The following is a 16319-nucleotide window of genomic DNA, read 5'->3' as shown; positions in this document are numbered from 1 at the left end:
AGTCAACATCCTCCAGCTATTTGGCCCATGTTGATGGTTCCATTTTAGAAATATTTTCCACTGTGTTGTTAGTGTCAAACATTTTCCCTCTTCCCACCTTCTGGCTTGTTGCCCCATTCCCCCTGATTTGTCGCTCAAGATTCCAGAAGATTGTTAATTTCAGGAAGGAGGTGAACATCTGCCCATCTCCCTTTGCTTGAGTCCAAGCTCCACGTGTAAGTTCACGGTGAATTAGCTCACACAGCCACAGGACTAGGGTATGATCCTGATGGAAAGACACATTCAAAACATATTTCCCAATAATGAGGAATAAAGTGTGGGAAAAAACAAATCAAGTTTTACTAATATAGAATTTACAGACAACTCAAGTGACAGGGACCCTGAAAGGGGTGGCATTTCTGCTGTGTTCACTTTGAGAAGAGGCAAATGACCGGAAAATAGCTAAACAAATCTCGGGCTGTGTCCAGTTTCCTGTATCTTCTACCTCTTCGGCTCTGGACAGTAATCACTAAAGTTTATCAATCAAAACGAGAAGTAGAACAAACAAAAATGAGCTTTCTGCTTAACTCCGTTTCCTGAAAAACTTAATTTACCAGAAAAGACCTAATCTTTCTGAGTAACTGATATTTTCAATGTATCTTTAAGTAGAAGGTGACAAGGAGGTGTCCAATGAAGAGACAGCCCTGTGCCTAGCTGTTTGGTTCCACTTTGAGCATGATCACGTGAGGTTGGGGAAAGTATAGTGGAAAGAGCTCTAGACTGGGACTCAGGAGACTTGACTGCTCATCCGTATTCTGCTGTTTTCTTCCTTTGTGACCCTAAGCAAGAGGCTTAAGCTCTTTGTATTCTCATCAACAAAATGAGTATAATAATCCTCCTAATATATTAGTACAATCAGCGCCCCCAAATTACCATTGTAGGGATGCTGAGTGACCTGCATTAGAAAGGGTGCTCTGAACGTGTCAGATTGGGGTCGGGGAAGTAGCAGGAACGTTTGGCAGACTCTCCTACACACCCAGGAGCTTTCTGTAAGTTCTGAGCGGCGTGGTCACTGCCGGTCCATTTATTCATTAAACCAGCACAGCAGATTATGATAACATGCATTGAAAATCGAAAAGAACTCTGTAAATGCAAGATGGTGGTGGTGGTGGTAGTGCTTATTTATAAAATGGCATGACGTCCTTAATATGCCTATTACAATACGTGGCATGCGATGAATAATAAATAATAGCTCCCTCCCCCTCCTTTAAATTACTCATGAATGTTTCATCTGCGTGGCTGCAGCCTCTGAGCTGTCAGTCTCTTCTCCAAGGAAGTTAATTAATTATGTCAACAGGTGCTATTCTGAGACATGACTGGGTTATCCAAAAGTGATTGAGTTGGCTATTGAATTACTTGCCCGAACTGCTTTTCTACTCCTTCCCTTGTTTCCATGATTCAGGAATTGAGACACCTGGCTTAACCCAGGTGACTTCTGAAAGTTTCTCCCATGCCTCCCTCTCCAGAGCCATCGTTCCTTCAAACAATGAGAACCATGTTGTAGTCCTGAGCCCTAAGGTGCTTTGGTATGTGGTGCTTATAGCAGTTTCCAGAGGTTGGTAAGATGCTGAGTCTTGGTTCTCCCCGGCTCTACTAAGCTGTCTGTGTCCTTTTCCACCAGAATGCCGAGTCATGAAGGGAAACCCATCAGCCACAGCTGGCCCAAAGGCATCCCCAACACCTCAGAAGAGTTCAGCCAAGAGCCCTGGCCCCATGCGCCGGAGCAAGTCTCCAGCTGACTCAGGTAACGACCAAGACGGTGAGTGCTCTTCTCCTAACTGTGCACGCTGACTTCATTTACAGAGGCCAGTACCCTCTGCATGCAGAGGAATGAGTTCCTCACGAACACCATTTGTGTCTCCATGAGACCAATTCTATCAGTTCAGAGACTAACCAGTTCAACTTGTTTGGAGTCATGGAGACACAGCTGCAACACCGATTCTACTCAAATGGATGCAGACCAGAAATCTGACCCACTTGCCATGCCTGCTGTAATGCTGTTTGTCATGGTTGTGTTCATTGCCATCATTCTCAACGTCATCCAGCCAATGCACAGTCAGTGAAATAATCAAGTCAAACGTAAAATTGAGATAGAAAATCAGAATCAAAAACAAAATGTAGAAAAAGAAGCCACCTCCCTCAAAGTGTCAACATGGTGGATGCCCTTGAGCTTCAAATTTGACTTTGAATTTTTTTAGAAGTCAAAACCAAAAGAGAAACAAAATAAATTGCATCATTCTCACAGGAGTAAAGGACATACAGGCTAGGCTCTGAAAGGAAATAAAGGCATTTGTCATAGAGGATTTTATTTAGTGGATAGTGAGCAATCTAAAAAATGTGGTCTAGGGATCACTGCTGACCCTTGAACTATTTATCAGTGTGTGATGAGATTAGGAGCTTGTGGAGACGTAAATCATGCCACTGAGCAAACCATTTACTTCACAGCATGATTTTACTGATAAAGGCAGCAGAGTGCTGGTTTACATTGTGGTACGAGGTCTCGCACCCATAGCTTGAGTGGCACTGATCTAAAAGGCAAAAGGGCAGAGAAGGCCAAGTTTAGAAGCTTAGTAGACTCGTGCACGGACAATTTGAGTCCTCCATGGTAAAGAAATTATATGCTCCAGAAGATTTACTCATTTGTCCTCCCAAAGCTCAGGGTTCACCATGAGAATAATTCTAGCCTGAGAGCCTTGGGGCAGAGAGCAAAAGCACTCTTTATCGCTTCTTCAATTTGAGGCAGCTTGAGCAGCCTATTGGCTTTGAAATGCCCGTGGCCTGGAAAAAAAGCCCGTCCTGCTGGCCTCACACTACCATGCCTATCACTGGCCATCTCTTTATTCTCAAGCAGAAGGAACTCAACTGTGAAGAGGCAGCTCAGGCTTTTCATGCTTTCATCTCTTTGCATACCCTGTTCTCCCGCACCTGGAATGCCATCCCTCAAGCCTGCCACTCTTCTTTGCTTGAAAACTCCTACTCATCCTTCAACACCTCAAATAGAAATAGTTGTTCCATTCTCCGTAACATCATAGCACGGTATTCATATCTCTGGGGTAATATTCACCACAACCGTGTTGTAAAGTATGTATTTACTTGTATGTATTTACTTCATCAACTAAATGCTGGTTCCCTCAAGGGCAAGGTGTCATGTTCATTTCTGTATCCTCAGTGCTGAGCACAGTACCTGGGTCCTAGTAGATGCTCAAATAATGCTTGTGAATGAATAGATGCATAAGAGCACCTATTTCACCCAGCATGGTACTAGAGACCCAATAAGCATGTAGGTGATATTTGCGGAAGGAATAAAAAATGCACGTGTTTGGTGATATTTTGATTAAGCGTACAGAACAGCACATGAATCTATCTAAGCAAACTCATATTGTTCAAACTACAAAGACCTAGAGTTTAGCACTTGGATTGAGAATGAAATCGTTTATAAGGTTCTAAGCAGGGCCTTGCCCGAAAAATGGACTTTAAACAGTTGATCAAGATTCCTAAAGTCTGGCAATAACCACTTAGCTGATCATTTTTTCAGAAGTATCACTGGCTATTTCTGGGATTTCTAACCTGTATTACTCATCTCTTGCTATAAAACAAATTACTCTGAAACATAGTAGCTTAAAACAACAAACATTTTTTTTTGTCTCACAGTTTCTGTGGGTCAGGAATCCTGGGGTGGCTTAGTTGGGTGGTTGTGTCCAGCTCAGAATCTCTCATGTAGTTGAGGTCAAGGTATTAGTAGGGGCTATAGTCATCTGAAGGCTCAACTGGGACTGTAGGATCCACTTCCAAGATGGCCATTGGCAGGATCTTCCCCACAGACAGCAATTCAAGAGGGTGAATAAGGAAGAAGATGTGGTGCCTTTTCTGATCTACTCTCCAAAGCTACACACTGTCACTTCTGTTTTAGTCTATTCGTTAGAAGCGGTCACTAAGGCCAGCCCACATTCAAGGGGAGGGGAAGAAGGCTCCATTTCTGGAAGGGAGGAATATCAAAGAATCTGTGGACCTAGTTTTAAACCATCACCTAACCCATTAGTTAGAAATGCTGGAGTGGTAGCAGTTTGAAGTAAATCGATTCTCTTTGCAGCCTGTATCCAATTGGATTACCCAGAACACGTGAACCCAACCGCCTGTAATTAAACACAGTTTAAACCTGTGTCAAATAATTGATCTCCAGCATACTACATGCAGAATTACCCTTCTAAAATGTATGCACTTCACTGATTCTAAGATGTTGGAGACAGAGAAGGAATGCATTAGGACTCAATGAATATGTGTCAAATTGAAAGGAGTTATAATAGATCCCAACCTAGGCTTAGGCAGGCAAGATCTGTTCTTATTCCTTCAGACCTCCCTTGCTAAAAGAAGGAATGAGGATGTATTCACACACACAAGGTAAACAAAGTAACCAATTTGAGGTAGGAAAACGGGACCTTGCTTTGGCAGATATCAGAATTACAAGCAGCCCCAGTTTCCTACCAGTAAAAAATCTGAAGTGTTATCCTCAGTAGAGAGAATTTAAATCTTCATTTCAGATAGTCCATGAACATAAATGAAGTCAAACTCTAGTCTAGCCAGCCTTCATGGCAATTTCCGGAACATTTGAGCTTATCTTAGATGATGTATTTAGAGCCTCCACGTGATTTCAGCCCCAAAGGGTAAAAGGATTCACGTAACACAACCTTGCCCATGCCATGGGAGTTTAGGGCCAAGTCTAGGACATCCACTCAGTGAACATTGCACAGGGCCAAAGCTGGTCTCAGGCAAACAGGACTTTCGGTAAGGTTCAGATTTGACATACCCATTTTCCCTTTTCCACCCCCTCCTCACTCAGGACCATCTCAAGCTGGGAGGTGTAGGGAGATAGGATATGGAAGAGGAGGGAGAGACATCTCTCTAGGAAAACCCAATTATACCACTTCCCAGCTTTGTGACTTGGGACAAGTTTCTTACCTTGTCTAAGACTTGGTTTCCATTTTGGATAAGGCAGAATTTGCATGTCTAGACAAAAATCATTTTCCATTGTCACCGGTGATTTCCAGGGTTGTAAAATAGCTTCCACAGAATCAGAATCAGGTAACAAGAAGGGTGAGCTATAGACAATGCAGAGTTTTGCATTAGCATAAATTTCTCCTTACAGACATAAAGAAAGAATCGTTCCATAAAGTATCAAGGTTTTCTGAGCTGTTAGCAAGAGACATATACAGATGAATATACATTTAACCAAAGAATAATGGCAATGTGTGGAGCTGAAATTCTTTGTTCTTTTGTAGTACATGGTAGTACCACCCTGTTTCCATTCTGTGTCGGTCTGTCTTAGATCTGAGACTTGCGGATGGATCCACATTTCTTCATTCAACCTGAGCGACTAAAGGTTGTGGAAGATAGGCCATTTCCAGGGAAGCTTAACTACCTTCCTTTGATGGCAGACGAAAGCCAAAAATCTTCCTCTTTAGCCGGGATTCAAACCAAATGAAACATTGGCTCAGTTCAGGTTCAGTTAAAGGAATGTTTTGATGTTCTAGTTCATCAGAAAATATATAGGTTTGTTTCTGGTTTGAACAAGTTTGCTAGCTTTTCAAATATATATATTATATATATAATATATGTATATATAAAATATATATATTTGGTCCAATTCATGGTTCAGGTAATATCTGGGTTCAGTTTGACTTGAGACTCAGGAAATTGATGCCATTTGGTCTGTAATTTGCGTCATAATTTGATTCTTTGTTCCTTATTCCTTAAGGTGTCTCTTTCCCATTCTGCCCATGAATAAATCAAAGTCCTTCTACTTTATTCCCTTCAAGTTCAGTCCCTACTCCTGCCAGTACCGAGTTTGCCCCCAAAGGGAATGTCTGCTGCTAAGCCCTAAACTTGAGTTAAGGAAGGATTTGATTGTCTATACAGTATTGCTATAAGGAGCTCTCATTCTCGCTGGGCAGAGCTGACTCTGAGAATCCAAGTCCCATTAGCCAGGTTTGTCTTTAAAGTAGGGCAAGGGATTGTGTGGTAAGCAGATGAAACCTGAGCCCGGAAGGCTCCTGTGGAATGTTTGAAGGAAGTTTGTGCAGTGCTCCCTTTTGATTAACCTAGGACTTGCCATTTGATGGGCAAAGGTAAGCCTGGCTTCAGAACGAAAGGAAGACATTTCTGTGTCTCTCTACTTCCATTTTAGCCATTAATGTGTTAATTTTTCTCTTTATGCAGCTACCCCCCAATTGAATTGAATTGAATTGAATTGAATTAAAAGGACAAAGTCAGCTAGTTGCTGGGAAGGAATCTTTTCTTTTTCTTTCTGTTGTTTTTTTTTTTTTTTAAAGGAGCCTCCAAGGAAGCTAATTCCCACTTGAGAGGATTGTAATGTGATCGTTAGTTTGCCATTCTTCAATAGTATATCATTGTTGCAGCAACCCGATGTTCTGCACCCTCCTTCCCCCAACCTATGTGCACCTATTCCTGAAAGTCAAATCTTCCCTGTTCCCAAACGCCCAAGAATGAATGTCTTCTCTACCAAAATACATAGCTTTTGAAAGGGGAGGTCAAGGGCCACAAAACGGCCAGGTGAGGGTGCCCATGGGAGAATAGTATCCGGGAGTCCTCTTCTGAACCAAAGACGCTGCTTTGGGTTGCCTAAGATGGAGGGACCTGGATGTTCTGACCTTCCTGAATGTGACTGTCTGGATGTACCAGCTCGGTCTAATAAAAATATAATGACAGCCACAAACGCAAGCCTTGTATGTAATTTTAAATTTTCTACTAGCCACAGTTACGCTCAAAGAAACAGGTGAAATTAGCTTTGAAAATGTATTTTATTTTACTGAATATATCTGAAATCTTATCACTTCATCATGTAACCAATGTAAGAAATTGTTGAGATATTTTACATTTGTTGAAATGGGACTGTATTTTACACTTACAGCACATCTCAATTCTGACTAGCCACACTTCAGATGCTCACTAGCCATATGTGACTAGTAGACAGCACAATACCCTTCTTCTGCATCTGAGAGAAGTTCCAGATAATGATCTTTTACATGAAGTAAATGCTCTGCATTTTGCAAAATATTTCCAAACCTGTCATCTCAGTTGTCACTCATAAAAGCACCATGGCTTAAATTGGGAAAGGAAAATTATCCAGTTTTTTTTAGATTGGAGAACTAAGATATAAAGAGGTTCAGTAAATCTTTCAGTCTTCCCGGTATCTATTTAGTACTCAAGAACGAGAGCCCAGCTCTCCTGACTCCCAGGTAGGCGGTCCTTGCATTGTCCTTAAATCAGGGTGTAGAAGCTCCAGAGCGGTGAATAAACAGTCTCTGTTGCATGGTCCTTGCTTCTCTGCTTCCTTCCACCTTCCCCCACCTCCAGGCAAGGGATGTGGAGAGACTGGGAGAGGGGGGTGGTATCTGTGTCATTCTCCTTGTGCAGCATAGAGCAAGCCATGAGTAATTAAGCACCTTTGTTTCCAGTGCCCAGTCCTAGACAATCCATCAGCCTCCCCTACAGTCAGTCCAAGGGGAAGTGGTGCCCTTGGTGAAGCTATGGGAAGAGAAAAACTTGCCTTGCCTCCTCCCCCACTCTGATTCTTTCTAAAACCACAGCTTACGTCTAGTTTAAGTGGAAGAACTGTCCTATATATAAGGCAACTTTTCCATTGCCGTTGGAGAGCCGTTTAGTAAATGGTTGGAGCAAGCAGTCAAATGCCACGCCCCCCCCCCCCCCCCCCGCCCCCGTCCCTGAGCACTCCACACAGCATGGGATGCGGTCGTGCTAACCCATCTCCCTGCAGTAGCAGTCCTAGCAACCTGCTGCAGCCGGGGACTTGTGTGTTTTTTGGCTGCGTTGGGTCTTCATTGCTGCGTGTGGGCTTTTCTCTAGTTGTGGCGAGCAGGGGCTACTCTTTGTTGTAGAGCGTGGGCTTCTCATTGTGGTGGCTTCTCTAGGGCACGCGGGCTTCAGTAGTTGTGGCATGAGGGCTTCAGTAGTTGTGGCTCACAGGCTCTAGAGCGCAGACTCAGTAGTTGTGGCGCGTGGGCTTAGTTGCTCCTCGGCATGTGGGATCTTCCCGGACCAGGGCTCGAACCCGTGTCCCCTGCATTGGCAGGTGGATTCTCAACCACTGTGCCACCAGGGAAGTCCAGGGACTTGTGGTTAAATACAACTGATTCCCCAAATTTTTGGTGGAGTAACTAGTAATGCTAGGTGCTATGAGGAAAAGAAATGATAAGACGAAGCACCTGTCACTAAGAAGCTTATGATTTATTTGGGGAACCAGTATGCATATAAAATTTAACAAAAATTTTTATTTACAAATACTTACATAGTTCATATGTGCCAAGCAACCATTCTAATCACTTTACGTGTATTAACTAGTTTAATCCTTACAACAACTTTACGAGGTAGGTGCTATTATCCCCATTTGCAAATGAAGAAACTAGGGCATATGAACAATGTGACCTGTCCAAGATCACAGAGCTAGTAAGTGGTAGAGCTGGGATTTGAATCCAGGCAATCTGGCTCCACAGTCCACAATATAACCATTGCACTGTGATGCTAAATAAGACTTAATGATAATGGTTTGTTTAAATGCCAAGTGCATGAGAGATACAGGCGGTAAGTGCTATTGGAAGTACTGGAGTTTGTGGGAAAGAGAGTTCATTGGGGGCTAGGGTGCTAAGGGAAGGCTTCCTGGAAGAACTGGGGCTTGAAAGAGAATTAGACTTCAGTTGATAAGGAAATGGGTATTTCTGGCAGCAGAGAAAGCATGAACAAAAGAGCAGAGGTGGTGATGAATATAGCATATCGGGGTACAGAGAGGCGACCATTAAATCTACGTCTCCAGCCCCAACCTTCCTTCCGGATGTCAGTGCCACGAATGCTTACCAGACAGTTCTGCTTATATGTGCCAAGCGCAACGTGTCTAAAAGTCAAAAACATCTCCTCTCCCCAGCTCCCTGACAGTAGAATCAATTCTATTCTATTCCCCAGGCGCAACACCTTGGCGTTATCTTTGATTCTTCCCACTCCTTAATCCTTCACGTCCACCATATGCTGTTCCTGTTGTTGAACATTTGAAACATCTTCACCTTTCCCACACAGAAGTCCCTTCCTTTCCCTCATCACCTGATGCCTGGATTACTCAACACACTCCTACACAGTATCTCTGCTTCAAATCTCTGTCCACTTACACATCTGCCGTGGTGTCACCACATTTTTCATCCTAAAACATGGCCATTGTGTAACTTTCCTGCTCCAGTACCTTCAGTGCTTCCACGTTGAGTTCAGTGATCACTCCTGCCCCCATGGTAAGGCTGAGCGAGTAAAAAGAGAGAAGAGCCGACAGCTGAAGACTGTTCTGGGGAGCACAGCAATAACATGCAAAAACCAGGATTACGGGCTTCACTCGGGAAAACTTCAGTCCTCTAATGCCTGACCTGCTAGCGAAAGAATTAGTGTTCAGCCGGTATAGGTTGATAAATCACCCCCTGTGGAAGGCGATTTCCTAACTTGGTGCTTCAGTTCCTTCCATTTCTAATAATGGCAGTAGTAATAGCAATAGAAGATGTCATTACTGAGGCCTCCCTATCTGCTAAGGCACCTGGCTAAGCATTTTATATGTAGTCTCTCATGTACTCCTCAGAACAACAATTGCCATATGCATTCTTTTTATTCAAATGTTACAGTTGAGGAAACAGGCTCACAGAGGGTAGGTTACACCCAAGGTCACACATCTAGGAAATGGCTAAGCCAGGATTTAAAACCCTGACTGATCCCAAAGCATATGTTCTTTCCACAACTAAGAGCAGTGTAGTTTCTTCTAGTTCCTGCCCAATAAAATTGGGAGTGAGTGTTGACAACAGGCGTGCTCCACCAGAAACATGTTCCCAGCAGAACCACCTTCGACTGGAAATAAATGTTGTCAGCATTGTCAAGCCTGAGAAAATAATCTTGGCACATCCAGCAGCCTTCTTACAGACGTCCTCTTCTTGAGGGAAACTGATCTGTGCCAAATATTACACAACTGGGTACACATATCTGTTCTTTTCTTTGTTTGTTTTTTTAAATCTTTATTGGAGTATAATTGCTTTACAATGGTGTGTTAGTTGCTGCTGTATAACAAAGTGAATCAGCTATATGTACACATATGTCCCCATATCCCCTCCCTCTTGTGTCTCCCTCCCACCCTCCCTATCCCACCCCTCTAGGTGGTCACAGAGCACTGAGCTGATCTCTCTGTGCTACGCGGCTGCTTCCCACTAGCTATCTATTTTACATCTGGTAGTGTGTATATGTCCATTGCCACTCTCTCACTTCGTCCCTGTCCTCAAGTCCATTCTCTATGCCTGCATCTGTATTCCTGTCCTGCCCCTAGGTTCTTTTTTTTTTTACATAAATTTATTTATTGATTTATTTCTATTTTTGGCTGCCTTGGGTCTTCGTTGCTGCATGTGGGCTTCTCTCTAGTTGCGGCGAGCGGGGGCCACTCCTCGCCACGGTGTGCAGGCCTCCCATCGCGGTGGCTTCTCCCGCTGCAGAGCACGGGCTCCAGGCACGCAGGCCTCAGCAGTTGTGCCTAGATAGCTCCAGAGCGCAGGCTCGGTAGTTGTGGCTCACGGGCTTAGTTGCTCCGCGGCCTGTGGGATCTTCCTGGACCAGGGCTCGAACCTGTGTCCCCTGCATTGGCAGGTGGATTCTCAACCACTGCGCCACCAGGGAAACCCTGCCCCTAGGTTCTTCAGAACCATTTTTTTTTCCTGTAGATTCCATATACATGTGTTAGCATACGGTATCTGTTTTTCTCTTTCTGACTTACTTCACTCTGTATGACAGACTCTAGGTCCATCCACCTCACTACAAATAAATCAATTTTGTTTCCTTATATGGTTGAGTAATATTCCATCGTATATATGTGCCACATTTTCTTTATCCATTCATCTGCTGATGGACACTTAGGTTGCTTCCATGTCCTGCCTATTGTAAATAGAGCTGCAATGAACACTGTGGTACATGACTCTTTTTGAATGATGGTTTTTTCAGGGTATAGGCCCAGTAGTGGGATTGCTGGGTCGTATGGTAGTTCTATTTCTAGTTTTTAAAGGAACCTCCATACTGTTCTCCATAGTGGCTGTATCAATTTACATTCCCACCAACAGTGCAAGAGGGTTCCCTTTTCTTCACACCCTCTCCAGCATTTATTGTTTGTAGGTTTTTTGATGATGGCCATTCTGACTGGTGTGAGATGATATCTCATTGTAGTTTTGATTTGCATTTCTCTAATGATTAATGATGTTGAGCAGTCTTTCATGTGTTTGTTGGCAATCTGTATATCTTCTTTGGAGAAATGTCTATTTAGGTCTTCTGCCCATTTTTGGATTGGGTTGTTTGTTTTCTTGATATTGAGCTGCATGAGCTGCTTATATATTTTGGAGATTAAACCTTTGTCAGTTGCTTCATTTGCAGATATTTTCTCCCATTCTGAAGGTTGTCTTTTCGTCTTGTTCATGGTTTTCTTTGCTGTGCAAAAGCTTTTAAGTTTCCTTAGGTCCCATTAGTTTATTTTTGTTTTTATTTCCATTTCTCTAGGAGGCGGGTCAAAAAGGATCTTGCTGTGATTTATGTCATGGAGTGTTCTGCCTATGTTTTCCTCTAAGAGTTTTCTAGTGTCTGGCCTTACATTTAGGTCTTTAATCCACTCTGAGTTTATTTTTATGTCTGGGGTTAGGAAGTGTTTTAATTTCATTCTTTTACATGTAGCTGCCCAGTTTTCCAGCACCACTTATTGAAGAGTCTGTCTTTTCTCCATTGTATATTCTTTCCTCCTTTATCAAAGATAAGGTGACCATATATGCATGGGTTTATCTCTGGGCTTTCTGTCCTGTTCCATTGCTCTATATTTCTGTTTTTGTGCCAGTACCATACTGTCTTGATCACTGTAGCTTTGTAGTCTGAAGTCAGGGAGCCTGATACCTCCAGTTCCGTTTTTCGTTCTCAAGATTGCTTTGGCTCTTTGGGGTCTCTTGTGTTTCCATACAAATTATGAAATTTTTTGTTCTAGTTCTGTGAAAAATGCCAGTGGTAGTTTGATAGGGATTGCACTGAATCTGTAGATTGCTTTGGGTAGTATAGTCATTTTCACAATGTTAATTCTTCCAATCCAAGAATGTGGTATATCTCTCCATTTATTTGTATCATTTTTAATTTCTTTCATCAGTGTCTTATAGTTTTCTGCATACAGGTCTTTTGTCTCCTTAGGTAGGTTTATTCCTAGATATTTTATTCTTTTTGTTGCCATGGTAAATGGGAGTGTTTTCTTAATTTCACTTTCAGATTTTTCATCATTAGTGTATAGGAGTGTCAGAGATTTCTGTGCATTAATTTTGTATCCTGCTACTTTACCAGATTCATTGATTAGCTCTAGTAGTTTTCTGGCAGCATCTTTAGGATTCCCTGTGTATAGTATCATGTCGTCTGCAAACAGTGACAGTTTTACTTCTTCTTTTCCGATTTGGATTCCTTTTATTTCTTTTTCTTCTCTGATTGCTGTGGCTAAAACTTCCAAAACTATGTTGAATAAGATTGGTGAGAGTGGGCAACCTTGTTTAGTTCCTGGTCTTAGTGGAAATGGTTTCAGTTTCTCACCACTGAGAATGATGTTGGCTCTGGGTCTGTCGTATATGGCCTTTATTATGTTGAGGTAAGTTCCCTCTATGCCCACTTTCTGGAGGGTTTTTATCACAAATGGGTGTTGAATTTTTGTCGAAAGCTTTTTCTGCATCTACTGAGATGATCATACGGTTTTCATTCTTCAATTTGTTAATATGGTGTGTCACGTTGATAGATTTGCGTATATTGAAGAATCCTTGCATCCCTGGGATAAACCCCACTTGATCATGGTGTATGATCCTTTTAATGTGCTGTTGGATTCTGCTTGCTAGTATTTTGTTGAGGATTTTTGCATCTGTGTTCATCAGTGATATATTTAGTTTTTTAAGGAACCTCCATGCTGTTCTCCATAGTGGCTGTATCAATTTATATTCCCACCAACAGTGTAGGAGGGTTCCCTTTTCTCCACACCCTCTCCAGCATCACATATTTGTTTTGCAACAGGGAAAACTCTTACTTCTCTTCCCTATTTGAAAGATTCACCACTGCAATGCTGTTTAAGACTGTAGGGAATAGATTTAAAGTTCAAATTCCAACTTCTGAACTTAGGGTATCTCACAACTTATGCTTGAATTTGGTCTGAGAACCGGCCCTATGATCAAATCAGTGAAGAACTGTTTTAGGGCCCCTTAGTTCTTGCTTCCCTACTGGATGGTTCTGGGGAGAGGGACAAAGGATTTCCACTGAGCAGAAGCAATTAGCCAAACCAATCCACACACCCCGCCCAAGGGCTCTTTGGAATGAATGTGTGAAAACCACAGGCCCTGTCTCTTGGCCTTGTTCTAAAGTAAGTTGAAACCACTTTGGTTCTACTTGGATGGCCTTCCAGGAAACCTCCCTGTATAAGTAGGGAGGAACCAGGGTGTCTTTGGACTGGAATGAAGGAACACTTAGAGCATCTCAAAATGAGAAAGAAATGAGGAAGTGGCTGCTGTATCGTATATGGAGATCTCCCTCTGCAAGGCATTAGGGAATTAGAAAAGACAAGACAGAGAACCAGTCACTAAAAGGTCATGGTGGTATGTGATATGCTAACTTTGAGGGAATTTTGAAATGAATCTGTGAACAAATCCTCAAGTCCACCATCCATTGAGAAGAAGCAGTTTATACCCTTTAAGCAAGTCCTACACTTAATAATTGCAGAGGGAGATCTCCATATACGATACAGGTGGCTCTGAAATTATTGTCATGGCTTTTTTTTTGTAGACTGAGTTATTTATTTATTTTCAGTGAGCAATATTTCAAAATAGACATCAAGCCAAAACCAGTAGACTTGATTTTGAGTTGAGCTCAAGTGTTGGGATTTAGAATGGGAGGGAAAAGCCAGAGCTAAGTGAATGAGTGTTAAATCAGTTTGCTCTCCAGTCAAAGGTTGGGTGAAAACATATGTCAGACTGGCCCTTTTCTTCCTGCGCCATGCAAACTTGAACCCAGAAAGTATAATGGCTTGTCTAACTCATTGCCCAGACAATTCTTTAATCACTGTACCTGGGGCTACTTACATCCACCTTACACACAGTTGCGTCCTGATTTCCAGGGATCAGTCCAGCCTCCAGACAAGGGAATCCATAGTCTAAGAGCTCAGCATCAACTTGCCAGGCTGGTGACCATACTCTGCCCTTGGCCGCCCATGCAAGGGACTGAACTTTCTCCTTGTTCTTCGGGAACTGACTCCCTCCGCCTTGTCCCTCACTCCTGGGAACCCGTATTCCCCTACACATTTAAATCCCTGCAAATCTAGTTAATTCAGCCTAGTTACCTTACCCGCCATCTTTTGTTTGGGCTTGTCCAGTTCCATTCTGATAGAGCCAAGGATTTAAAAACAAGCGCTGGGGAATGGGCAGGTATAATCATTCAGAGAAGCTAGTAAGCCAAGACTGTGCCAGGCCAAGCTTGGCAGTTGTACTGCATACCTGAGGGGCGTGACAGGGCACAGATACCATCTTCCCAGAGGCATGTGGCATGAGGGTAGTTACATGTCTGTCTGGCTGCTCTGTCCGCTATTGTTTCATGACATTTTCTATGAAACCCAGTTGGTAGGGTGAATGGAAGATAGCTCTTGCTAATCACTTTCTAATCTAAACTAGATCAAGTAGGATAAAAGTCTAGAAGATGAGCATAAGCTCTGGTGTCTGCTTCTACCTGCTCCTCTTTCTTTCTTTTTTCCTCTGTCACAAACCTTCTCCTTCCTTCCTACCCGCCATCAGAAAGTTGTCATAAGTAGGAGTCCCAGAAGCAAATCATGTAAAAAAGGAAGAGCAATGTAGCAAAAACTGAAAACAAACCAAAACACACATAGACTTTGGAATCAGAGAGACCTGTGTTCAAATCCTGACTTTGCTACCCCTAACTGGAGCGAGCCTCTATTTCCCTAACAGAAATTAGAATACGACTAGATGAGGCTCTGTGTGTGTGTGTGTGTGTGTGTGTGTGTGTGTGAGAGAGAGAGAGAGAGAGAGAGAGAGAGAGAGAATGGAAAGAGAGAAAAGAAGAGTGCCTAGCTTATCACAGACACACAATAAGCATTATTATCCTGGTTTGTATTGATAAGACTGATAAGACAGCCTAGGAGATTGAAAAGTTCCTGATGTACCTTGCTGTAGAGGGAAAAAAATGAACTGCCCAATGAGAAGAAAGAAATAAAAGGATTTGGACTATGAATAAATAAAGGGGTACAACAGTGAGGCAGTGCTGTGGTTCTGAGGAGGGAAATGAGAGAGACGAGTAAAAGAGGGCAAAGACTCCCCCAGTACAAATCTCAAATTGCAGCTGAGAACTGGAACATCAGAGACAGGAACTAAAGATGTTTAGTAAAGCAGAGTAAAGGAAAATGAGGGCTATCAAACCGGTGTTATTTCCAGTCACTCTCAAAATGAACTGTGACAGCTTTCCATGTGGATTTGCCAATCCAAGGCTATGCACAGTTCGTCAAACCCTATTTTCATCTTTCCCTGCTACTTCTTTTATGTGACATTTATACGAATTGGCTTCAGAATTCAAATCTTTAAATGGCACCCTCCCAGATTTTTTTTCCCACAGAACCCATAGAAGAAATGCATATGAGAATATATTTTTATGTAGTCTGCTCCTTCAGCTTGTAAGGAATTGACATTTGCCTGTACGTGTCTATATTTTCTCATTTCTCTATGTCCATCTTTGGGTTTGATTCCATCAGGGAAGTCTGGGAAAGTGTCTACGTTTTTTTCAACAATTAAATTAATTGTAGTTAAATTGTGAAAAACTGATTTTCCAAATGCTTATGGAATGTTGATGACAAAATTAAATCCTTTATTTATAAGCAACTTAAGATTGATCGATTGGGGGAGTGGCAGTGAAACATATATAAACATATATAGACATACAGAGAATAGAGAGAGGTATACATGGAATATGTATTTATGTATTCCCCGTAAAGTTTGCGGATGAGAGAGTTACAGAGAATATTGATAAAAGAACTAGAAATTGCAAAAGAAACCTGTATGTGCAGATCTATGGCCAGTAAGTGGAAACCGACTCCCATACAGATAAGCTTTGGTTAATAATTTTCCACATTTTGCCAAGACCAGTGGGCTCATTCTCAGATAAGAAGCTAGATAAGAGGGTAGGTGAAAAGG

The 16319-nt window shown here is 42.4% G+C and overlaps 1 protein-coding gene across 1 annotated transcript in view; it reads left to right on the top strand.

Annotated features, from left to right (window-relative positions):
• Positions 1–16319, top strand: part of DCX (doublecortin) — a 112010-nt gene that overhangs the window by 80605 nt on the left and 15086 nt on the right. Inside the window, exon 4 of the mRNA XM_032620135.1 lies at positions 1661–1798. Within this exon, the coding sequence (XP_032476026.1) occupies positions 1661–1798 (138 nt within the window). The remainder of the gene's footprint in view (positions 1–1660; positions 1799–16319) is intronic.

Source organism: Phocoena sinus, chromosome X (assembly GCF_008692025.1).
Source record: "Phocoena sinus isolate mPhoSin1 chromosome X, mPhoSin1.pri, whole genome shotgun sequence".
Classification (NCBI taxonomy): Eukaryota; Metazoa; Chordata; class Mammalia; order Artiodactyla; family Phocoenidae; genus Phocoena; species Phocoena sinus.
This window is presented reverse-complemented; position numbering and strand designations above follow the sequence as displayed.